At 37.2% G+C, this 26,176-nt stretch overlaps 1 protein-coding gene across 5 annotated transcripts in view; it reads right to left on the bottom strand.

The window, feature by feature from the left end:
• Nucleotides 1–1,094: 1,094 nt before the first annotated feature.
• LOC139970595 (uncharacterized) overlaps nt 1,095–26,176 on the bottom strand; it is a 34,542-nt gene continuing 9,460 nt past the window's right edge. For 3 of the 5 annotated variants that reach the window (XM_071976401.1, XM_071976403.1, XM_071976402.1), the window contains exons 8-15: nt 23,739–25,300; nt 23,045–23,062; nt 19,201–19,333; nt 17,699–17,796; nt 16,596–16,607; nt 11,656–11,741; nt 10,012–10,130; nt 1,095–8,410 (exon numbers count right to left, since the gene is read on the bottom strand). In XM_071976401.1, coding sequence (XP_071832502.1) covers nt 8,280–8,410; nt 10,012–10,130; nt 11,656–11,741; nt 16,596–16,607; nt 17,699–17,796; nt 19,201–19,333; nt 23,045–23,062; nt 23,739–25,300 — 2,159 coding nt within the window. In that variant the 3' untranslated portion in view covers nt 1,095–8,279. The remainder of the gene's footprint in view (nt 8,411–10,011; nt 10,131–11,655; nt 11,742–16,595; nt 16,608–17,698; nt 17,797–19,200; nt 19,334–23,044; nt 23,063–23,738; nt 25,301–26,176) is intronic. The other 2 variants (XM_071976404.1, XM_071976405.1) reach the window with 2 other exon arrangements.

The raw sequence follows: 26,176 nt of genomic DNA, 5'->3' as shown, positions 1-26,176 counted from the left end.
ATTGAGTGCATGGGTAGGACCTATCCGACCTAGCTAAGCCTATCCGAACCATTGCTCATCAAGAAAAGCTGCTCGCGAGAGTATGCGACTGACGAACGACTATAACTACCGTGCATCGGTGTTGGTTGAACATTTCACGTTACCATTTTCTTTCGCCATTTTGGCCCGGTTACGCAACACACATGGTTTAATATTAATTAAATATACTATCACTAAGTGTTATTGCGCAATTACAAGAACAACGGAAAACTGACCGGAAAGCTATAAATGAAATGAAAAAAAAAAACAGCAAAAGAATTAGTTGTTCTTTTCTTCCCGTTCTAGCCAAACATTACTTTGCTCTCTTCAATTAAATATTATTGCTAAAATACCCTTTCACATTCGGAGACGAGGATTTCTTTGTGACAATGGCCGAAAGTCATGTTGGTGAGGTTGGCTGGATATGTTGTATGACGTCATGAAAAGCATAACCTGCAGGTTATTGGTTCAGGTAATGACATATTGTCAATGAATAGTTTGTACAAGAATGAATATGTAAGATGGAATACCCTCTGAAAGTTGAATCTATTGAATTCAACCTCAAGGTTCCGCACGCTTGCATTCAACCCCATGGTCAGAATAATAAGTCGTAGACTTCTATTGTGCTATTCAGAGTGGCGTACACCGTTTCTCTTTGGTGTTGTGGTGAGGGGGGGGGAAGGGGGGGGCGAGTTGAAGGTGTACCTGGAAGTGAGAGATATTTTTTTCGCACTTATATGTGAACCCGATCTGACGTTCTGCGAGGGACTTTACCAAGTCTCATTAGGATGATAAAATCCTACCTAGGAGATCATGCAAGCAGTAATCCAGTGTATACCCATGAAGCGTTACCAGTTATTGGCATTGAAAAAGGTGATGGGAAAGGGGGGGGGGGAGTGCGTTGCACGTATTTGTCTCCAATACGATTTCACATTTTACCACTTCACTGCCCTCACCACCCCCCCACCCCTGCGCCCTTTCCATTCTACATACACAAACACACTCGTTAGTGTAACACTACCAATGGCAGTAGTTATAACAAAGAAACACAGATAAAAATACCGAAGTTGCAAATATATATTACTTGTTTGGTTATTTTTATTAACTTAGTCAGCATTTATACGTACATGAGATTTGACAATTATTATACCGGGATATACATATTGCTTTGTTACAAAGTTGGCATCATTTAACCTATATAGCTGGCATGTTTACAAACATGTTATCACAGGCAAGCCTTATTATAATTATACAGACATTGTCCAACAGATTATTCACACGACAGTACACAAAAAAAATATGGAAACTAAATATAAACAAAAACAACATGGAAAACACAAGAATGGAAAAAGGAAAAAGAAAACAAAAGAAAAGAAAAGTACGATTGCAATTGTGACAAAAATGAAATGAAAAATGAACTGATTTATGTGTAAGGTTACAGCAGTGAAGCTTGTTTACATTGTACTGAACATATACATATCTATCAAATGACACAAAAACCTTTTGTTTTCATAATCTGCAAACAATGTCTCTTTTAAACCAGCAAAACACCTCCTTTTGATAATTGCTTATCATCTTTTTTTGTAAATTTTAGTAAAAACGAAAATGAGTCCCAATTTTCTTAAATCCTTCTCTTCTCAAATATTGGCAAGAACTGGCAAAACATAGAAGAGAAAAAAAAACACATTTCATCGAGTACACCGTGAGGATGAGATATTTGAAGAAGAAGAAATCAATTTACTCCCTTCTGATGTACTCCGTTTGGCCTTTGGTACTCAAAATCGGATACGTTATATACAGAAAAAAAAAATATGTGAGATGAATGTTAGACCAAACCTACAGCTATGATAAATTAAGGAATAATTTGAAAGTGTCAATGAAAATCAAAATTGTATGCTACTTGTATATCAGTCATTGCTGGTAAGAATGAAAACTCTTTGAGATGATGTTGGGGTGTGGGGGGGGGGTGGGGAGGAGGGAGATGGTAAAGAAAGGGGTGATCTCTCCTGTGTGGCATATAACCCATTTAAGATTGTATTGTTATGGATTTAAAGGGCAAAGCACACAACTTATAAGATGGAGTCTAAACAAAATCAAGGGCAGAAAAATAATCCAGTTTCTGGTGCTTATTAACGATCTGGTCAATGTTATACCACCTTGTCTCCCCCCCCCCCCCCCCCCCTTCCACCCAATACCAAACCTACATACTCACAGTGCAAATGTCTAAACACTATGAAAATAAATTACTTTCTTTTCTCGCAAACGTTTTGAATTTCCTCACACACACACACAAGCTAATATTTAGGTGGGTTCGACATTTAAGGTACTGTAACTTAAATATGAAGAAAGCCTCTCCTTGCATTGTACTACTTTTATAACTTAACGAAAAAATCAGTGTCAAACATCACAAGATCAATACCTTCCAATTTCCAACAAAAATTAATGATACTAAATAAATTTTCTTCACAGAAATACTGGAGGAAACTTCGTTTTACTCATGGTTTCCAAAACCAGTTTTGAAACGATTGAGATTGTTGGAAATTTACTCAGAAAACAAATATTTTCTGACCACTAAGAGGTGAGACCTAGATTCAACTACAAATTGTGAGACCGAAATCTATCTGTGATATCAAATATACTGATTCCTCAGAGAACTAAAATACTGTGACAGAAGAAAATACTAATAAACTCCGAAACCAAGTTTTGATGAAATAGTAACGCCATTATTGCAAACCGTTGTAAACAGACCTTCCACAATAGCCCTAATAATTGGCTCTGTTGTCAGAAACAGGGAATTATCACCTTGGAAATTTTAAACTCAAAATTTTATAATTACAAAGTGACTGTAAATGCCTAATTGTGTGTGCCTGCTGCTTCGAATAATCGAAAATCTTGAGATCTTAAGAATTTTCTGAGGCAAAAACAAGAAAATATTTTCTATTTTGTTAAAAGGCTTTCCCATAAACTCCCCACTTTTACTACCTTTTGTTCCTAATTTGCCATTAAATATGGGAAAGGAGGAAGGTGGCAAAATAGCGGGCCAGAGAACGCATCCCACTATGCAAATTGAGATATTTCCTGGAAAATTCTATGGCCATGTAAACCCCACCAATTTGAGAGTTGTTGGAGTATCATATAAATAGAGACTTGTCTTAGCTTGTTCGCATCCCAAATTAGATTTTAAGTGTGTAAAAAGTATTGTTCTTCTAAAATAAATATGCCATTTTAAGAGATGACCAACAAAAATTGTTAATCTAAATCTGAAATCTAGATTTAAAATACTGCCCCCCATCATGTAACAAAGCTGGGATGCTATGAATGAGAAATGACTATCATTAATGTTGATGTTAAACACTGCTACATTGCTTCTTAATATTTGTACATGTAAAAAAAAATCTTTTAACTTATTCCTTACAGCACAACGTTTTGAGACAGAATTTTAATTCATGATCATACAGACCTTTTTTATCTCAATTAAAGAAAGCATACTATATATTTAACCAATTTCTTTGAAACAATATACCAGTATAAAGCATTAAACTGTAAAAATAAAAATTCATACATCCTATTTGTGGCAAAATGAGGCTAGGGAGATAGTAAGACAAAGATACCCCTCATATTGCAAACATTGTTTTCCATTTTGCCTCAAAATAAACAAAAATTCAAAATATTTCATTAAACACTCTAGGGACTACAAACAGTAGTGACAGTTAAGGTTAAAGCTGTACTTCAATGGTAGTACCAACTGCCCCCACCCCGCCCCCCAGCACCCCCACAAACACACACCAATAATGGTTCCCCACCTAAGGAAAATGAGCCCCTTCTTAGAACATTACTATAAATATACTGTTAAACATGTGAATCTTATACTACATGGTGACATCCTTTGCTAGTTGCCGCGATTAACATGCCTGCTTCACTAGACTAATTGACTCCGATTCTCACTAAACGAGTGTGTTCCTATGAACTCCTGACACCAATAAATATGTATATGGACTAATATTAATTAAATAGCAGCTGCTGCTGAGAATTGTACATTAATAATAAAGGCTGATAAAAAGGAGTTATTGCTTACATGGGAAAACATTTTTGATTAATAATACCAAACAAATGAAAATGTCGTCCTTTCTTCAAATCCTGTCTGGACAAAAAAGGAGCTTTATAATAGACATAGGAAGATGATTTGCTATTATTAATCTTCATCTTCATGTCACTATTCTTTTTACCAAACAACTTACAAGTTTATGAGTTGCTGTCTGTCTATTGCTAAATACATAGCAACCATAAACCTGCTAACATATTAAATGGGGAAAGGTTTGCCTTGGTTATGAGCAGGTCAAATTCCAAATCCATTTTAGAGGAAGGGGTGGGGGGAGTGGGGGTTTCTTCCTTTTGTAAAACCTTCATATTTTCCCAACAGGATGTTTTTCTCCCTGCTAATGTAGAAAAAAAAATATGTTAAATTAAATGATAGTTAAAGTTAATTTCATGTAGGCAAACAGCTAGGGCCAATATTTTATGGAAGGATTACCCATTGGTTGGGTATAATATTTGTAACTATGTAAAATAAATTTTATAATGAGTTGTTAATACTCTCCTGCCAAATGTAGGAGACAGTTGCTTAACTATTAATATTACTCTATGTTAGTCAAGAAGCACTGCTCTAAACACAACAATGCATTATTTACTTATTCTTACGCATTTTAACGAGGTATAGAATACTTCAGGAAGTAACACTGCAATTTTTTTAAAAACAAAGGCTTTGAATTAAGAATTGTAAAATATAAGTAAACTGAACAACACTTTGTGTGCTTTCAAGGCCACAAATGTTAACCCTGTTTTTAAATCCAAGAGATCTGACCGAGCACATTGAGTAAGTACGAGTAGAAAGTTGATGCTGGATTACAAGGAAGTCTTACATGTGATGCTGACAGTATTATATTGTTCAATTAATCAAAGAATGATCTATTGTTTTAATAACTACAAAAGAATTATCTAATGTTTTCTTATGCTACATAACCAAAGAACGATGTATAGTTTGATTTTAGTCATTTGGTAAATTAAGTTTGTTTTTTGCTAGTGACATAAAATATTGATTAGATGGCAGAGTGAATATTTTGTGATTTGAGGGGGATGGTAGTGGAGTGGTGGTGGGGGCTATGTAATAAAGACGTTACGATGCTTCTTGTGTGATGTTATAGTGGAAGGGTCATTTTTGATGGGATGGGGGGGGTGAGGGTACCGGAAAAAGATGATCTAACCATCTGGGCTGGATATGTGACTAACAGAGACTTGCTATTGTTTTTTGTTGATATTTTTGGCAATAGGAATGCATCTCTTTTGGGGGGGGGGGGAGAATGTGAAAACCATACTTGAATGATTCAGGCAAGATATGTGAGTTCACAGAATTTTCTAATGCTTTATGCTGATTTCTTGGCAGAGTGAACACATCAATGGTTGTGAAGGTGCTGGGGGTTGGGGTTTATGTTACAATGATGTTCTAGTGCCTCTTGACGGTTACATGATTAAGGGTGCATGGGTCGTTTATTTCTTGTGGTTAATAGGAAGCAAAGAATGTTCTACTGCCTTAACTGATTGCTTAACTTGATATAAAAATTTACATGTGTAAGTTTTTTTTTCAAAAGCAAGACAAATAAAATAATAATAATAGTTATAAACAAATAACCTGAGCACACAAAATAGCACAACCACATTCAAAATATTCCTATTCCAAAAACAAAAACAGTATTGAAAGCCGAAGGGGTGAAATTCACTTCTCGAAAATATAAACCATCAAAGAAAGAAACCAAAATACTCCATTCACCTCACGAATTCTTCAAACTAGTTTATATTAAATATTCAAAACCCGGGATATGATTTCGACAAATTTAATTTAGATATGGTTTTGTACTGTTTCTATAAAGTGTTTTTTTTTTTTTTTTTAAATCCTGTGCAGCAAAAACTTTTGAAAGTCTGAATAGACTACGTTCTATTCTGCCAACCCTCTCATATGAATTTGTAATCAACAATGTTAGCAGCATTCATTGTCCCATTTAAACAAAAGGTCTTCCTAAATATAACCAAAGAGGAGAAATCATGTGCTCAACTTTTGCTTTTGCCGTCTTCTCTCTTTCAGAAATATGAAATATAACCTTCCTTCTCACACAATACTCTTAAAGTTAAATAGAAATAAGCTACTGTACAAAATCCAGTAATTGAGAGAATCATAAATCTTCAAAACTTAAACAGGGCTTATTGATATAAATTATGCCTACTTTCAACTAGGAGCTGCTACCACATATTGAAACTTCCATGAAATGAATCCATGTAGCCACAGAATTAAATTTTGATATGTACAGTGGTACATCATATTAATGAGAACTGATAAGAAGTCCAGGTTAATATCTTTACAAATCTTTAGTTTAGAAAGAGTGCCCCCTCCCCCCACCCCCGCAAATGCACTTAACCTTTGGGTGGTGCCGACAAATCAGTGATGGTGGTGTCTTCAGCATACTGCAAGATTTTCATCCGGTGACCAGAATCAAAGATACCACAAACAACAGGGGAAACGCAAGTATTTCTGCGCAAAGAATAAATAAGTCTGGGCCGCCTCTTCCTGTGAAAGTGTATCTTGGTAATGAATACCATGTAAAATTGCAGTTGGGTCACAACTTCTGTTTGTATACAACGAACGACATAACTCAGACAGAGTATCTAGAATTTTACTGTTCTTACAAATATCACTGCCATCACTAAATTTCTAATGACATTTGCAGCTCTTATTTACATGACTCCAGATTAAGGAGATAGTTAGATAGTAGCCCTTTACACCATCCTCAACCAAACAGGCTCAGGAGCGGATAATCATACCCTGCGATTTACAATCGTAAATTTGTTGTAGGTTATTTCGGGCTTGAGTAAGGTTATTAAACTCAACGACTGAATTGGAGCGGAAGTAGCACTGCTTAATACGGGCAAATGTCACTAATAAGCTTGAGCTCGTTTGATCTCCTTTCGTAAGCTTCAGTTTTACCATAATGCATAGAAGCTTTTTTACGAACAGAATATTTCACATACTCCGACAATGCCATAGGGTTTTGACTATTGTAGATGTTAATCACATCCCGAATGAGGCCTGCGATCAATGTGAGATAATTAGTAAAGAATTATTTAATTAATTAAACAATTTCCACAGACCGGGACCCCTTTTCCCTTCAAAATGATTCTGAGCGTAAGCCTGAGGTAAAATTATTCCTAACCACAGAAATGAGTTAAATTTCTGGAGATAGAAAAGAAAACGAGCTTACAGTGAATGCCAGAGATAATATTGGAAGACCAAGTAAAGCTTTTTTGATGTGGATTTCTTTCACGCCAGGTATTGACCAAATTTACTGTGCACATAATTTCAAGACACTTATCTCTCGCATAGAAATAAGTACAGGGATTTCCCCGAACTTTGTCACTATCAAGATTAAAAACAAACTTGACATCCCTGCCAATAAATAGACAATCCCAACGAAAATCACCCAACTTTTGAAGAAAGAGTTCAAGAAAGTCAGAGTGGTTAAGATTAGGACCATAGAGTCATAACACATGTCCTCCGATGGTTCAATGTTTGGTGTTGAGACATCACATATTTCATATTCTTATTGATTGCCTAATTTTTGACACATCACATATTACATCTTATATGATTCGATGCTTACTTTTTGAAACATCACACAAACTTAACATTTCTGATGCCATGCTGTGTTGCTTGAGACATGACATATTACACCCTTTGAGTCAATGCTTAGTTTTGGACACATCACATATTTTACATTCTGATTCAAAGCTTAGCTTTTGAGATATCACATATAAATCCTATGATTAAATGCTTAGTTTTTGAAACATCACACATTAGTTACAATTTCTGATTCAATGCTTAGCTTTTTGAGACATTACATATTACATCCTAAAAGTCAATGCTTAGTTTAGAAACAGCACATCCATAACATCCAATTACCATGCTCAATTTTTGAGACATCCAGCATGACATCTTCTCATTCAATGCAATAATTTTTGAGACATCACATATTGCATCTGATCCTATGCTTAGCTTTTGAGACATCACACCTTACATTTTCTGATTCATATGCTTAGTTTTTGAGACATCACACATTACATGTTTTTGGTTCGATGCACTAGTTTTTGAGACATCACATATTACATCTTCTGATTCTACAAAAGGCACTTAACTGATCCCCTCCTCGTCCGAAGTCTCATATGGACGTTTCTACGCAGTCTTCCGACTGGACCAAATCGGGCGTCCTCCTCCACGTCCTGGGAGACACGCTCTTCTTGCTGACGGGTGATTTATGGCCACATTTTTCATCCATCACGCTGTGTATTTCTAGGACAGAAAAAAGAGACTTTAATAAACAATATCGGCAATGCTGCAGATTCTCAATACAACCGATGCGCTTGTACTTTTGATATTCAAGTGTATCAGTTTAGACAGGTACTGCAAGGGTATTGTAGGTTGGACATTATTTAGGGCACGTTTGCTACCAGATATTTTCATGCAGAGAGCACATTACAGTTATAACACATGATTACAAATACTACAGAATCACTTAAGGACAATATTGTCACGGTAACAACCTCAATTACCTCTTAAGTCAACACAAACAGGGAGAACACTAAAAAGCACTTCCCCTCCACTGGCAAGAGACCTCGGATACTTCCTATGATTTCACATTGGGATCAAACTTTATAGCAACAATCTTCTTTTCGAGAGTGCAAATCCATGCTGTACTTTTCGAGAGTTCAATCCATATCTGTATGGACTGTTGTAGCTTCGTGGTCAAAGCAATCGGCTTTACTTCCAGGTTAGGAATCTGTCAGTCATTTGCAGGCTAGCAGTATATCACTGTCGCATTAGCATAGCCTGTTAATACATAAATGGTCAGTCACGTGTACCAGTAGTCCCTGCAGTTGTTCAATCTAGGTAGTTGATGCTAACACGCACAGCTACCTTTGCTTCCAACGCTTCACTAGATAGTAAGCTTGAGAGCATTTTCGAATGGCCAACAAACATCAGGTACTGTAAGTTGGTTTACTGCAAGACTGTCGTCGAATTTAGATTAGTAACCTTAGATCAGAGATGTGAGTGTTGTGCACCACAATAAGGCAATAAATGCCTTGGAATTTGTCTCTGAAACATTTTGGGGTGACAGAATGAGTAACTTTTCTTAACAATTCCATATAGTACTCAGTGACAGATATAAAAAGCACTGAAGGAGAGATTTGGCAGCAGGAGTGGGGACAATAAAATAAACATGTTCCCATTAGGCTTTACATTATCTCAATGTACGTAGTACATGAAGTCAATATAAGCAAACTGACACTTACAAATTTCACAGCTATTTGTTTTGTTTGGTAGTGTGTCACGATAATTTACGGTTGCTGGAATTTAAGGGGTGTGAAGACTTACGCACAAAGAAACGTCTCATGCCGGTAATCTGACCTAGTGTCAAATGAGGTGTAACAGAAGTGTTAGACACCACCATCGATCCCAGAAAATACACACACAGCTTGCTACTAGTGTACAGTCAGTACATACAGCTGCGGTCAATACCCACAGCACAGTGTACAAACTATACAGCGATGGACATCTCAGGTCCAGCTAAAAATAACAAGGTATCACGATTCATTACTGTCTGCATTTTCTAGCGACAAGCAGAAAACTTCACTTGCAAGCAACAGAAAGTTAACTTTTTCAGAGCGCGGCATGCGGTTTGGGGCAAGTCTTCAATGCCTTTAAGTAGAAGTATTTATTTCACAGGATCAACTGACTTTTACACAATTCCACAGTAACAATAACTATTTTTCCAACCTGACACATTCCCCGACGCCCTTCCCCCGTTACTTTGCCATACTCCCAAATTTGCTGAAGAGATCGCCTCCCCTTTTCTGTAACAGCGGAGGCTCGGGGGACCGGGGGTAACTCACCATCTAATTTACGCTCCATTCTTCTGAGATTGTGCAATATCTGAGCTATTTCTCTGTTATCTGTCTTCAGGAAAGGGTAGTCAGTGCCCGGGTAACAAGATGTCTGGCTGTTGGTTGGGCTGGTGACAATAAAATCATCAATAAAACAATATCGAGAATATTCATGGAAAAATTTGTGACATGCACAAAATAAAGAAAACAAAAACAAACTTGTGACCAAAGAAATACATAGGAAAACAACAACTTCTGCATATCATGTTGGAAGGAGACTATGCAGGTGGACCCAGTCTTACGTAGCAATATTCAACTAGCTGTATTATTGAGTTGAAGGGAGAATAGAAATGGACAACGCAGTATTGTGTTTCATTTGACAGTATTCTACGAAAGAGGACCGTGTATCCCTAAAGACCTCTGAAAGAGCCTCCAACAGAGTCAAGGCCTTTCGTTATACTACAATGGCGGCACATTTGTAACGTGGGCCGAGTGAAGAACTAGAACTGAAGATGTATATCAGAACGGGAAGAGAATGAAAACAAGGCACAATGAAAACTATGTGTGAAACGACGACGGGCTGTACTTGACTCTCCTTTATTCTCTACTTCTCTCACGTATAAAAGCCATTTCACAGTTAGATTCACTTTATATCCAGCTATTCCTATTGCACGGAATTCCTACTGTACAAGTTCATTCAAGAAACAGAATAGTATAGCCTTCAAATGGCAGTCGTATTTACTTGTTACACATTAATTGAAATAGGTGAGAACCTGTGCTAAACTCTAATGACATTTCAAAGCCATGATTCAACAACGTGACATTCTGTACTTGAATTCAGACCAGACGTAAAATATATTCGAAAGGTCTTAACCCCCTCTTCCGTATCTATCTGGAACAAATTTACGAAATTGTTGGGGAAACTTAATCACTAGTGCATCTATAGTTGTGTTTTGAGAATTTCTCTCGGGATATTTACTATTTGGTTTGTTGATGAACTTGGAAGAGGTCTAGTTGAAGCACTCTGAGGGAGCTGGTGGTTGGGTACACACATTACAGTACAGTATGTGTTCTTGTTCACAAACTTTAATTTTCTCCCTATATCAGCCCTTGATCATCATCCTCCCTGCAAGCCTAATAAAGTCTGCAGTCTGTGACATGCATGTCTTTAATATATAACTTCATTGTTTTTATAATGTGGTTAGTAATACTCCAGGAAGGGTGGTTTTGCCAGGGCTGGGGCAGTCCCCCCTCACCAGTGAAGTCAGCTTCCCTTTAATCTGGCTAGTTCTTGTTTAGTGCTTTATGCTTCCAATCTGAATAATTTGCTTATCTACATTGCACCTTCTTCTAGTAAACCCCCATATTTGTTCTGCTTTTTTATATCCACCATGCTGCAGCTCAATCAAGCTTGTCCTCTGCCCCCTCCCCCCTCCCCACCACTCCTAACACCTGTCACATTTTGAATAACAGGGAAACATACAAACTTTCATATCCCTTGAGTCTGTTCTGATAATCAAGGGAAGATAGATGCAATGATGTGAGACAAAACTGTCTAACTTACTTGAGCCGAGTGAGAAGTTGTTCTGTGGAAAATGTCTAACTTACTTGATTCAAGTGAGAAGTACGTTCTGTGAAAAATGTCTAACTTACTTGAGTCGAATGAGAAGTTGTTCTGAGGAATCTTTCAGCTTCTTGGATAAATGGTTGATAGAGGAGAGCACCAGGTCATCAAACGACTGTTACAAAATGAAAAAAAAAAGACCAAAAAAATAACATAAAAATAAACAAACTGTATATTGGAGAAGAACTTTACCTCTTAAGCAAAGCTACATGCTTTATTAAATATTTATTATGCAGCTTTATTACAATAATGTCCTCCAAACTGTCAAATGTGTGAAGTTACTGTAATATGACAATAGTTGAATATTATTTTTTTAATACATGTAGGGTACATCAACCATAATGGATGCTTAAAATAGTTTCCATAGTAATATGGTAATTAAAACAAAATCTCATGAATATTAAGTGAAATAGACATAGTTTAAAGCAAACGGTATGCATTGAATCTGACTAAGGGTACACGTCTCACGTCTGTTTGACTGTCACTTCAAAAATTATAAAACTTTGTTTGAGTTTTCATTTGGGCTTTGTTCTTGTAAATAGAATTGTGATACCATGTAAGTTGGCTGTAATTGAATGACGAACTATTAAGTTATTTCATCGTATTGTATTATCTCGACGGAGAGATACCCAGGAACGGTATATTTGGTAAAGTAAATAGTGATGTACTGTATAGTGACAATGCACCAACCACTGTTTACAGTGTACTACAAGAGTATTCAACTATACTTTGTTTGTTATTGTTTACTGTACATCTGAATTATGTCGCCAAACAATGTCGCACTTTTAATGGTATGTCTTTTTCTTCTGTTTTGATTCTCACTTCACACTCAAGATGCAATTGTTTATACGTTAACATACAAACAAAACTTTTGTGATATATATTTGACATACAAAAACAGTACATAACTTGCCCCCACCCCATCCCCCCCAAAAGTGACCAAGAGAAGAAATGTTGAACTTAGCCAAAAGTAGCTACCCATGATGATGTACTTACAGTACCGTTATCCTACATGTGCAAATTTCTTCTATGACAATGGACAGAAAATATGAGCAATGGCAGCAAATTAATAGGCTAGAAATGTCTCTCTCCTCCTTTTGGACTTTAATGTGTGATGGTAAGGACGTGACAAGATCTGTTTCAAGTTATTGATTACGTTTACAAAACACACTTTAATCACCACAAATTAACCACCACATATTAACCACCACATATTAACCACACCACATAATGGTTTGTTTCATAAACCATTTGGTTGCATTACACCAAGTCCCCTTCCTACTACATCCAAAAGTGCTCCTAGAAGTAATGTAAGTGCCTGCATAACTGCATACCTACCATAAGCACATGAAATATTTGCTTGAAAATTGGGAACTCAACTACTGAAGTACCTACAGTAGTCTAGAAGCAACACTTGATGCCGATGACAACTAAAATTTGAAGTCAACCAGAAAAACATTTTATGAAATCATTCCTGCTTAAATTCACTCAACTCCCCCCCCCCCCCCCCCCCCCGAAGCTCAGGTAATGCTTCACTTCTTACAAGTAGACACACTTCAGGCTAAATGACATGTAACTTCAAAATAAATGCATGCGAACAATATTAAAGAGAACAGGGTACATAAACCAAGGCATCATGAAGCACATATATATACATAGCCAAGGTATGAGAAAGGGAAAAGGGCATCTAAGGGCACTGGAATACTGTACAAATCGTTTCACAAGAGGCAACACAAAAAGACAAAATTTAAGAAAAAGTTTCAAAGAAGCAAGCAAGCCAAATAATTAAAAAAGATGGGAAAAGAAAGTTGGGCCACAACCATGGAACATGTTCATATAATGAAAAGGTATAACAAATTTGTAAAGAGGTACGAACTGTACAGTATAATGACATATATACCCGGACGAGGGGTGAAGGGATAACACGACACTGAGTCACACAAGGTGTAACAGTCAATTCTGAGGGAACTGTTGACATCTGATATGCCAATCCCATCAAATTAATCCTCAGAAAAGGTTATAAATTCATGATTATCAGGGACAATGTTTTTACCCTCTGACCGCTCTGCAGAATGATTTTTTTGCATAATGGCAACATTAATGGCGAACAAGGCACAAACGTAAGTTCCAAAACAGTTGATAAATGACAGGTTTGAATGATACAGGCTCCACTAGAGCTGTTGATGTCTTGTTTACCTATGGCTCTGAACTCCACTTGTGGACACTGCCCTCTGATTAATAAATTCGAAAGATAACATGATTCTTCTTCTTTTTCTTAGATTCCCAAAAGTGTTGGACATTTTATATTTCCCTTCATGTAATTTAACTGAGGAATCACTATAAATGCAGCTTTTGCTATTTATTTGCCATGTTCATCAGTAACATATTTCTCTTTTTTATATTGTTATGGTTTTACATTCCTATTCTTTGTTTTAACTTAATTTTTATAGTACTTACGAAACTAAACTATTTGACCATGCTGCCTATCTATTCATTTCTTTAATAGTTTATCACTACATCTAGCGTTTGAAGTATTTCCTGTATTTTGCTGATCCTTCGAAACATAAAAAAAAATGATGCATGAGGGAAATTGTAATATATTTTTATACCTTTTTTTGTCCCTGAAGCTTTAATTTCAAAGAAACATAACTTGTAGCCTACAATGCTTTCTGAACACAAAGTATTATATAGTGTTTTTGTGATTCTCTTTGAATACCTACAGTAGTAAAAACACAGTGTGTTACCGAGACTACTACCACTATACCATAAATACCCTAATCCTGTCACGTAGAGACTTTAATGTCACATGTTTGCACGATCATTCATCACATTAAAAGCAGCCAATTATTTCCTGCACGGACAAAAGGGTTTAATTTTAAAGTAGCATTTGGGTTCACCTGCATAACCAAGTCTCTGTTTTATGACTTCCTGTGACATCCTGATACAACTCAGAATCAATGACCATGTGATCAGAAAACAATGTTTCTTTGAATGAACAAGTGCTTCTCAGAGAATAATTGAGTGTTTACCATACAGACGTCAGGTACCAAATTTAATTGTATGTGTCTTTCATTTTTATCGTAAGTTACTTTGAGAGAGAAATCTCATAAAGTGAACAAAAAGTTTTCCTATTTTCATGGAATTTGTGTAGCACTTTGGTTAATGTAAACAGGATACTTTCCTAAGGCATAACTAGATACATTCTTCCCCATTGGGGTTAGTGCTATCATATCATCATAGGACGTTATTACCTGCAAGCTGCATTTTGTCGGTTGCCTGTCTTACCCTTAGGCTGCATGACTGCCCGTGAACGGTTCAAGACCTGTACTGTCTGATTGCTTCCACTGAACGTTAAACAGACTAATCCGATGTCCTAATTGCATGTTAACCCGATCACAATATTTGCACAGGAAACTCTTGGGTTCTATTAGCTCTTTGATTATGGTATCATTCATTGCTAATTTCTACTATTACATGGTAGGCCTATCACCTCCTGTTATGGGTTCGATGTTGTCTGCATAACGTTGTACAGATTTGAATCATTCACTTTTTGGCTTTCTAATACTACAATGTCAAGCAGACAGAACTTTCTTAGAAACTCTCCAACAAACACTGCAAGGATTTTGAGTTGGTATCAGGTGAGGGTGGGAACGGGTAGGGGGATGGGGGGGCTAGGGAAGGAGGAGGTTGTAATACAAGCCATATATTGTCAGTACAATACAGCTGGAAATTAAATTTCACAGTTAAGGACCCTGATTTTATATTTTGTTTACACCAACCTTCCCCCCCCCCTCAAACACTGAATTCATCAGATTGTTTATGACATGACTTTCATCGTAAGTGTTATGATTGGAACAGTTTATGATACAGCATATTTAGGAAGACATTATACCCCAGTTAGGGCTTGTTTGCATTCTGTAGTCTTCAATGCAGTGTCTTCATGCCTCACACATACACCATGTGCTTCCATTCAGCTGATGATTATAGAAAAGTATTGATCGGATGGTCTCTGACTACACTCAAGTGGACCCTGCTTACACTTAAAACCTGAGTGAACCAGGGGCCCAAGTCTCAATAGAAATTCCAAGTTTTTTAATAACTTTGCTTTAATTTCCACATTACAAATTAAGAGCCTCTGTCATTATTCCAAGTTTTGACAAAACCACACATCTACTGAGCAAAACCTTGTTTTATCATAATTGCTGCTACATACAGGGTTTATGTTGGTATACTGTCATCTAAGGAAGCCCTTACGGGCTTAAAATATTTGTTAACTGTGAGGTGTTAAAACACCCGATCAAAACCAGAACAACACAAAACCTTAAAGGAGGATTCAGCATGTTTGATTCGCAGTGCCCAGTTACAAGGCATATTCAGCGTGATTATTTAGTGCCCAGTTACAAGGCATATTTTTACTCTATTATTCGCTAAGTTCTTACTTTATGTGAGAACCAACAATTGTGTCTTTATTTGACTTCACAGGTCTATATCTTCAGAGAAAAATAAGGAATAAATCCCCTTGTTTTGTTATTATCTTCTTTTAAGCTTTATTGTAATATGTTTACTTTGTACCATGCAATATCTTGACAAAAGATTTTCACTTTATTTTTGCAACAGAATTTACAAAATAGATTTTGTTTGACACTGTCAGTATTATGTATATTTCTCTCACCATAATTTATACTGAAATTCAGTAAAACCATTAGCCATACTTTACTACCCCCCCCCCAATCCCCAACCCCCTCCTTAAAAATTGCAAAAATGGGTGTGCTTTTGATGACATTCATGAAGAACACATTCATCATTCATTTCAGCAAAAGCCAAACAAACCATGGAACACTGTAAGACAACATGACAGATGGGAAGCACAGAACCTAAGTTATGGTAGCCTAACATGCAAATTAAGTAACTAGGGCAGAGGAGGATGGTACTGAGATGCACAGTAGACACAAGAGTGTTGAATACTCACCACTGCGGTATGCTTCATGGATTAAGTCGTCAAATGGTTAAAGAAGATTGGGAGTTAGATTTAAAAAAGTATGTAGTATTTACACAAATGTTACAGGTTTGAAAAGAGTGAAGGAATGAGATTTTGAACAGTGTCCTCAGGTTACAAGTCCTGTACACAAAGTTTACCGACCAAGTTATCCAGTCCTCAGTCGATGGGGATCTCTAGCAGTATTGCGATTCAGCAACAGTGAAAGGACTTCAGCTTTCTATCCTGTTCTAGCTAAAAGGATGTTTCATTTTTTTTCTTCAAATTTGATTATCAATTGCCCAGAGAGTTATCCACTGTTCATTTAATACACAAATTTAACATACATGTGTTAACAATCACTGATGAAGTCAGTTCCAATAGAGAACTGTGTAGTTGTCCGTACACCGAGTACGAAGAAATTTGTCAACAATAAATCAGTGAAACGCACATTTTGCAGTTCACCTACTATCAAACAGGGTATTGGGACAGTTAGAACACTCACATTACAATAGCAGGCCAATAATAATTGAAACATTTGAATTGAAGGGATGATAATTTGACAATTTGCTCTTTACTAGCAGTTGCTGTGGTTACGAAAGTGAAACATTCCATAACAGGATCTTGACTGGAATTTTAATTCTTTCTAACACTATTATTACAAGGATAGGCAAGTGATTGCAAAATAAACTGATTTCTATGATTGTTAAAATTGTATAACACAAATTTGTGTAAAAACTGGCAAACACAACTACAGAACAGGTCTCCATTTATACTAAATTTGTTCCCATCAAATTTCTTCACAACGAACTTAAAAGGGTAGTTACTTCACTAAAAATGGTACTGATGTGAACCCGCAGGTAGTAGCAGCACAAGACATTTATAACTCTCCCATCATGTATCATAAATCACTTTTTAATGAACTGCGTCACCAAATCTGCACCTAAGGTTGTATTTTCTCCAGTTGGGGAATGGTCATTAAAACGGATAAAATTCAAATAGATTCAAAAGACTCATACAACTTGAAAAAAGATTATCCCAAAATTGTCCCACCAGACCAGACAAGACTGTTACTGGTTCATAAACGTCACACGTACCTCTGGTTTACCCCCGTGTAATCGTTTACCAGCGGTGTTTCCAGGCCGTCTGTGGTGAGAACTTTTCCTGTCGTAAGTGAGGTCCTTGGGATATTCGTCTGGAAAGAAAGACAATTCTTTTTAGCAGATAGGCTCACTGAACAGATCATTTAAAATTCAAGGACGGTCACCGAGGCTACTAATCCCTGCGATCGTTAGTTTTAACTGCCGAAGCTATTATTACAGAGACTGATGGCAAATACAGGGACTTGGAATTTTGTTAAAAAAACTTGCTTCTTTCAGCTGTTTATGGAGGTATCAAATCTTATTGTTTTTGCAGGAACAAATATTACAGTAGGTGAGGTCCCTATTTTAATTTTCTTGCACTCTGGCAACTTACAACTTCAGAGGGAAACAAACTGTTAAACCAACTGTTTATCTAACTGCAAAGGCCAGAGTAAGTTGTAACTTAAAGTATACAACTTAGAGGTTTGGGATACTTTGATCTCCAGAGGTAAAAAAAAAACCCAAAACAGGTTAAATAGTCGGATGGAAATTGGACAATTTTGAACTTCAAATTTGGCTACTATACAGAATAGTATGTGGTACAGTTTGATAACTTACAGGTGGTAGTAAGGGCAAGGGGGGGGGGGAGGGGGACAGCAGAGGCAATACTCAAAGCAATGAGGCTGTAGCTCACATTATAAACTAGGCGACCTATTAACACACTTTACAACTACAAACTGACATATCACATGTGAAAATATTTACTCCATTCATGATGACTTTAATGCCCTCACTGCAAAACTGTTCAATGGTTATTATTCCCGATATATATGAAAGCAACTTGTTTTCGGGAAGTAATTTTAATTTCCTCCTCCAGAGATTTCTGTATAAATACTGAGACCATCCTGGCTGAAAGGCAATTCTTTATTTATATAACTCACATGATGTTATGCAACAGTCGGATAACATCATGTGTTTCTTTGCTGTTGTTTTTTTTTTTGTGTTTTGTCATTGTTTGCAAACTGTTACAGATGAGAAGCCATGTTGGGGATCAATTACTTTTTCCAAGATAATCAATGACATATTCATGTATTGATAGTGCAGCCAGAAGGCGAAATATATTGCAATCTATGTGTTTTCTGGTTCATATTGTCAACAAGACAAGTGAGCACTGCTATTAATCCACCATGTTTGTATCAGTTTAACCCATATTCATTTCTAAAACTTCTACCAAAGGAAACAGTTTTGCAGACATTTGAAGATCTATTGAGTCTGTGTGGTCCTTTGGAAGACTTGTCTTGCATCAAAATCCTGATATATATTTTTAAATGGAAAAGATTTTGCAGAGGAATTTTACCGAGTTGATCATCAAAGAGCAGCTTTGTCACTAAAATAAATCATGATTGCATGTTGGGCTTGCATTCTCCTTAATATATAAAAGTTTAATACAGCCAACCACATTTATTTGAGATCTAACTGTACCTGAGACTTTGTGCTAAAGAGACTGACTGACTCACCTTGTAGGTCTAACGAGGAAGACCTATGCAATCTTGATGCCAGCCTTCCATGGAACTGTTGCTTCAGTTCTCTCGGTGGGAGACCAGAATGGAGATGGAAAACATCTTCTCCTAGAACATCATCCACAGTTTTCTGTAAAATAAAGATAATATCATATTATATTCCTCTTTTTTAAAAAAGTTGTAAATTCCTTCCTAGCAATTCTGTTTAAAACTTCTTTCACTTTCAAGTTATCCAGAAAAATGTAGAGCGAGTTCTATCAATAATCGTGTTCCTTATATTTTGCTGATGTAAATACGAAAAGGAAGGGAAATAAGTGAGGATGGTGAAGAGTGGGAGAATCGGTCAAGAAGAGGAGGATCGGTCAAGAAGAGGAGGAGTATAATTTGAAACATGAATGAGACTGTAACAAAATCTTCATTTATGCAGAATCCAGAGTTGGGTTTCAATGACAGTTAGCACAGCAAGCTATTGAAATGTCTCTACTGAATTGACTTTGAACAGTTTTTCACACAATTTGCAAAAGTGCTGTCACTGGAACTACAGAACTTAGTTCTTTTTAATTGTGAGATCTTTTGTGTATAATACATGTAGGCATAATTTTTGAAATTTTTAATACTTTTTTTGACATATTTTGACAGTTTTTAACATTTCACTTCTTTTAATATGAGATGTAGTTCTTTGTTATTTATCATAATTAGTTTCAGGGAACATTGACTCCATGCTCTCTAACAGACCCTGTAAACTCATAGCAGTCAGATCCAAAGCATGCCATATTGATATCACAACAATATCCCATATTGTATAAGCACCACAATACATACATATATATATTTACATAGCCAATAAAAGTCACATGCATGAGCAGCCACTGCAGAACATTAAAAAGTTACATGATATTAACTACACAAAAGCACTAGATACACTGCATACAGATGGAAACGCAGGTTCCATACTTTATGACATTTTCAGGCGCACAGCTGTACAAAGAAACAACTTCAGATCTAAGCAATGTCAACATTAATGGCTCAATCATGCAAGTTGACATTAATATTCCTTGTAACATTGTCTGTAATAAGCATGTACACACTATCTAAACATGGAAAGCCATTGGCTTGTCTATAAACTGTAGTTAAATGCACAATTATCAGAACGTCTGCGATTAACCTTCACAAAAATGGTAGTCTCTCTAATGTACAGTACTGTACACATTGCTCATGGTGCATAACATCTTTGCTCATACTACTGTAGGTATAGCATCCCAAGCGTCCATATTACATTTGGTTCTACTGTACATACATACAGTATCATGTATGCGTGTGTGTATGTATGTAATGCATGTAATGTTTACATAACTCAGTGTCCATATACTGTGCTATATGTATCGTTGCATACAAATAAGGGTGTATTATATTGCATGTATACATATTTCATTGATACTTTATACTATTCCATTCATGATGCGTATTAGATGTACTGTACTGTATATAAAGGTAAATTTAACTATGTGTGATGGAGATGTGTAGAGTTTTCTGTGTCCATCTCCTGTTGTTAAATTCCTTTCTTACGTTTTGGTGTACATAAAATATTATGCAGATCACATCTTTACCACATCCATGCAGTTCGGGAGTCAGTTCTTAGATTGTCCAGTTTGCACACACCCTGTTAAACATACAGACAGTACAGTACACTGAACACTTGGTATATGGTATACAATCTTAATGTGTTGTTCACATGTAGGCTATACAGTACATGGGTACACACACACAGTATTACACACAGTATGAGTCATTCCAGCAATGAGGAGTCTATTACTCATATTTGCTACACTGTCAATCAGAAAGATATTCTCCTGGTACTAATAACCCAGTTTAGAAAAAGTAACAAGACAATTTCAATGTCCTTGAGCACGACAGACTTTAGTGGTCAGACGCTGAGGCAAACTCTCGCTCATCGTGAGAGGGAATGGATGTGACAGTCATACACCTGCCTCGTTATATCCCGAACACTTTTATCGAATAGAGCAGGCGAGATAATAAACCCAGTGTTCATCCAAATTCACCACATGGATATGGTTTCAATCAGTTTCTCTGTTGGTTTCCTAACACTCGAGAAATACATCTACGAAAACTACAGCAGACCTCTGGAACGAGCAGCTCAACAGTTACGTATCAATTGGAATTGATTATATCAAATAACGAGTAGTCAAACCCACTTAACTATATGGAATTTCTTAGTAAACACTGTTAAGTGTATACTTTTGCGCCATCTGCACATACTGTATCATTCCTGGCATACTTTTTGGATGGAAACGCTTTTGCCTTGCCTCGCCTTTTTTCCCACCACATACAATGTATGTATCCAAAAATCAGAATTAGAATTGGGTTAAAAGTAGCAATTTTTCTATAAATCCTACAGAACTGTGTGACGAATGGATTGAACAATGACATCTATTTTTGTATTTTCGATATTTGTCTTGTACACGCTTGCACCCTCTTGACTGCGAGTTTTGTAATCACAGACTGCATGCCACGAAAAGCGAAATGCAAATTAAGAAGCTACCGGGACTAAATTAATAAAACTGACTAGATCATAACCAGTGATGGTCGCCAGACAATGATTGAAACAATAAAAACAGTCCAGCTGAGTCAATTATTGATGAGATAGACCTCCTGCAGGTAGCTTAGATGTAAATATCTTATGATGAGTTCATTCTCTCTTGGGGTGTACTGACTTGGTATCAATATATAATTACCAAGCTATTTTAATAAATTGGAAACACCTCAATGTAACTAAAATCTTTTAGATTACACTCACTTGGTTGCTTCCAAACTGACTGGTTTTAATTAGACCGCTTAATTTCAGACAGGGAAAATTGTTTGTCCTTACAAAAATGTAACATTCATGCATTTTATTTTCCATGTGCAAACCTTTGTGATTATCTCCTGATTACTGTTTATTGGACTACTTTATTTGAAGTTTAAATTAACAAATGTTTTCAGTTATTTTATCGTTCCTTTTTAATGATCTAATACCTTAAAGTATTGCCATGATCTGTGATAAATTCAACACTAAATGCAGCTTTTAAACAGGCTATTAGATAACCTAGCAGGTTTTGTTCATAAAGCAAATCTTACTTTTTGTTTCCTTTCCTCGCCTTCCATTCCTCTCCTCTCCATACCTTTCATTTTCTTTTCTCCCTTTTCCTTTCCTTTCTGTGTTGCCAACCCATGCCACACACATATATATATATATATATATATATAAAATATATATATGTATATATATATATATATATATATATATAGAGAAATATATATATATAGATATATATATATAGAGATATATGTGTATATCATGTATACATAACACAGGGATTAACCTAAGTTTGCACCGACTACTTTGTTTTAAATTTTTAAAACTTTGTGAAGAGATACTTTATTACAACAATAAGTTCATACAGTGGTGTGAAATACCCTATTTACTGTGCACAAAGTGTTGCTACTGTCACTGTAAGCAAATTTTGCATTTCTGTAGCACTAGAGATTATTTTTTCTATGTTAAGATTTCAGATATAAATCACTCCCTGACACAAACTCATAACAAAGTAAATGTGACAAATAAATCACTTCCGAAACCAAAATTTGCAAACATATTCACAACAGATGCATGGTGACATATGGAACCACAACAACCAAACAGTGATTTAAGAACTTCAACCATATATATGTATTGTAAGTAGCAGGGTATACACAACTAAAACAGGGATATACAGTAGTCACTTGACAGTCATGCCGGGATAAATTATTCAAATCTTCCAAAACATTGCCACAACTAACTTACCACAAGATAAAATATAAGCTGGATGATTGAAAGATGAGATGACAAGAGTTAAATGGAGAGAATGTTAGTTTCCAACACTAAACTGCTTTAAATACCTGGATACTATGGGATAATAGTCAAAACTACACTAGTAGACTATGTTAGGATGATAAGGCCTAATCTTCTACACTATATGCTGCTTTAGTATAAACTGAATACAAAGGGCATAGTTATCGAAACTGTACACTAATAACCTGTTAGGATTTTCGGGCCTAGTCTTCTACTCTATGTTGCTTTGAGTAGCAGAATGCTACAAACTACATGCAGTTTTCAAGGCTATTAACATGTAACGTAACTGATTTTTTCCTTCCATATGACAGGTTATTCACTGGATGACTCTAAAGTTTGTAAAACGACAGAACTAATTGTTTATAGTCCAGCTGATGTACAAACATATCTGTTAGAGTCCTCGTACTCCCTTCAGTAGCTTTTTCCTTTGTGTTTCTCAATTGGTGAGTCTATATGTTTTCATTACTTACGCTACACAAAACAAGTCTTGTCGGATGAGCAAGCAACCCCTTCTTAAACCATCTCTTGGACCCGTTGGGATCTCTTTGACCATTGCAGATGGTATTGAAATCCTTAGACCACAGCAACATGGTGACACATTAATATACATCCAATGCAAAAGAAGAGTAGGTGCAACAAAACTCACCTCGTCTTTCGAAAGATGATCCAGATTTTGTACAATATGCGTCGATTGCACCGAGGGCGCTGTTTGCTGCGATACGGCTGGTTCGACCTTCTCTGTTTCCTGTAGATCAACCTGTTTCTTCGAGGCAGGTTTTTCACCTGTTTGTCTCTTGGGCTTTGATTTTGTCGAGACAGGCGATAAATGATTCTCAGTTTTTCTCTCTCTCACTGAATGGATGTAAGCCTCGAGAGACGAACTCGGGCTGGAGCTATTCCTGGAATTCACGAGGCTGGCCGTACTACGAGAGGTCCCAGAGCTGGCCGCATTCCTCAGGTTACCTGAGCCGGCGGCGTTCCGCGAGTTCAGAGCACCAACTGCGTTCCGCGAGGTTCCTGCACTGCTCGGCGTCTTTACTTTTTTCTTTGAGTTGTTTTGAGGAGGGGTTTTGAGCGAGTGTTCCCCCGCCGAGTTACTCCTCCCTCGATTCCCTATCGCCGCCTCCTTGCTCCCCGGTTTTGTGTCGGTCTTACCGACAGCGGTCTTCTGGCCTTTCTTGAGTTGCTTTCTTGTCGTGTAGATAGTTACGTCCGAATCGGAACAGCTGACTTTGTCCCGACTTAAGCTGGGAAGACTCTTCTTTCTCACCGAGGACACTGACGCTCTCGACGAGCTGAGATCCGACATGCTCGATGCCGGACTGACATCGCTGATGTTTCCCGAGCTGCCAGTGAACCTTGATTTCCTCAACAGCGTACTGCGCGTCTGTCTGGGCTGGAGTACGCTCTGCTTTGGCTTGACTGGGGCCACCGTAGTAGCCTCTTTTTTCTTTTTGGTGGTGGTGGATTTCTTATCGGGCAAGGAGGACGTGCGAAAAGTGTTTCTCTCAAAGTTGGACGACTTGGTCTCTACTGTTTTACTTGGAGGAGCTTTCTCTTGCTCCGTTGTGACTTTATGTTTATTTGGGGTTGACAATCGGGACCACCTACCAGCGGCCTGTTTGGGGCTCGGTGAAGTCCGACCCTTTTTAGACGTTACGGTTGCATTATTATTCGTGGTGGGCGGATCTGGCGTTACATATTCAACATTGGATCTAGTTTCAAACGCCTCTGAAGTGTCGAGCTCTTCCTCGTCCGAGTCCGGCTCTGCTCTGAAAGCCACCTCCACCTTCTCCTCCGGCACCATTTTCCGATTTTTCATCCTCTCTTCCAGATTGTGCATGTAAGTCTCTGTGTCCTTTAATAGAATTTCAGTGTCCAAGCATTCCGTGTCCTCCACGGATAACTTTGTAGAGGATTTGCTCATATTCCTGTAATCGCTGGCCGGGAGGCCTCGAACCGGTGGAAACGAGAACACTCTCTTCGAGGACGTCATGTACGGTTCGCTCTTGGGTTCGGGACTTAACGGAGGTGACCTCTCGTCCAAGATTCTCTTCTTGTTACCCGGTGTCGGTGGCAGAAGTCGTCTCGATCGTAAACCTTTTGAGGGAGACTCGGGAGCGTGAGAAGGGCTGCTATTTTGCCTCGGGGAGGACTGCTGCCTACGACTGGGCGAGGTGTACTTCTCCGGTTTGGCATTTTCAGGTTCTGCAAAGAAAAGATTGGTGGTCAGAGTGGGACGAGCCTGATCGAGCCGTGCAAAGCAGGGCTCCTGCAGGTTAAGCCAAAAAAAAATGTTTACCCACTAAACCACTATTAACTTTTTTTTATTTTATTTGTTATTGGTAAGGGTAGGCAGACAAGCAAAATAATCAGAAAGCTTTAGTCGTTAATTACTTAAATAAATACTGGGAGGCTGCTCCAGACCTGGCAAACCCATCCTCCCAGGATGAGACCATTAGCTGAGAAAAGAATTATTACATTATTGGAACTTTATATACGTAGTGCTTCTCTATTGACTGGAAGCTGTTTGATCGCAATGCTTTTAAGGTCTGCACTAAGTGTCTCACAATCTGATGGAACCGTACTGAACCATTAGCAGAGATATAACATGCAGCAGATGACATAATTTCTTGTCTGTGATTATGACTGTGATTACTGGAGTTACAGGTAACTCTATAAAGTGAGTACTGAATATCATTTCAAGTTAAAGTCAGTGTTAGTATTCAGTCGGCATAGATACCTGTGTAGGTACTCATACCGGCTTCCAGCAGGAATTAAGTAAAGAGGTATTTTCTATACGCGTTTGGGGAATGGTATACCTTCAGTAATGGGTGTTATGAAGTAAATACCAAGTACAATAGGTTTAATCAGTATACAGTATACAACTCCAGGAACTAGTAAACACAAGATGTTCAACATTTCAGCTCGCCAATACCTCCCCAGGAAAGATGAAATTGGGCAAAAACTATCCACCTTTGACCATTTATCTCCCAAGTTTTGTCATTTCTCATGGAAAACATATAATCTATGACGGTTTATCCCTTTCACTTCTCAAGCTTTATCTCCCTAGTTTTGTCATTA

This window comes from Apostichopus japonicus, chromosome 8, assembly GCF_037975245.1.
Source record: "Apostichopus japonicus isolate 1M-3 chromosome 8, ASM3797524v1, whole genome shotgun sequence".
In the NCBI taxonomy this organism is placed as follows: Eukaryota; Metazoa; Echinodermata; class Holothuroidea; order Aspidochirotida; family Stichopodidae; genus Apostichopus; species Apostichopus japonicus.
Note: the sequence above shows the minus strand (reverse complement) of the source record. Positions and strands in the feature narration are given on the sequence as shown.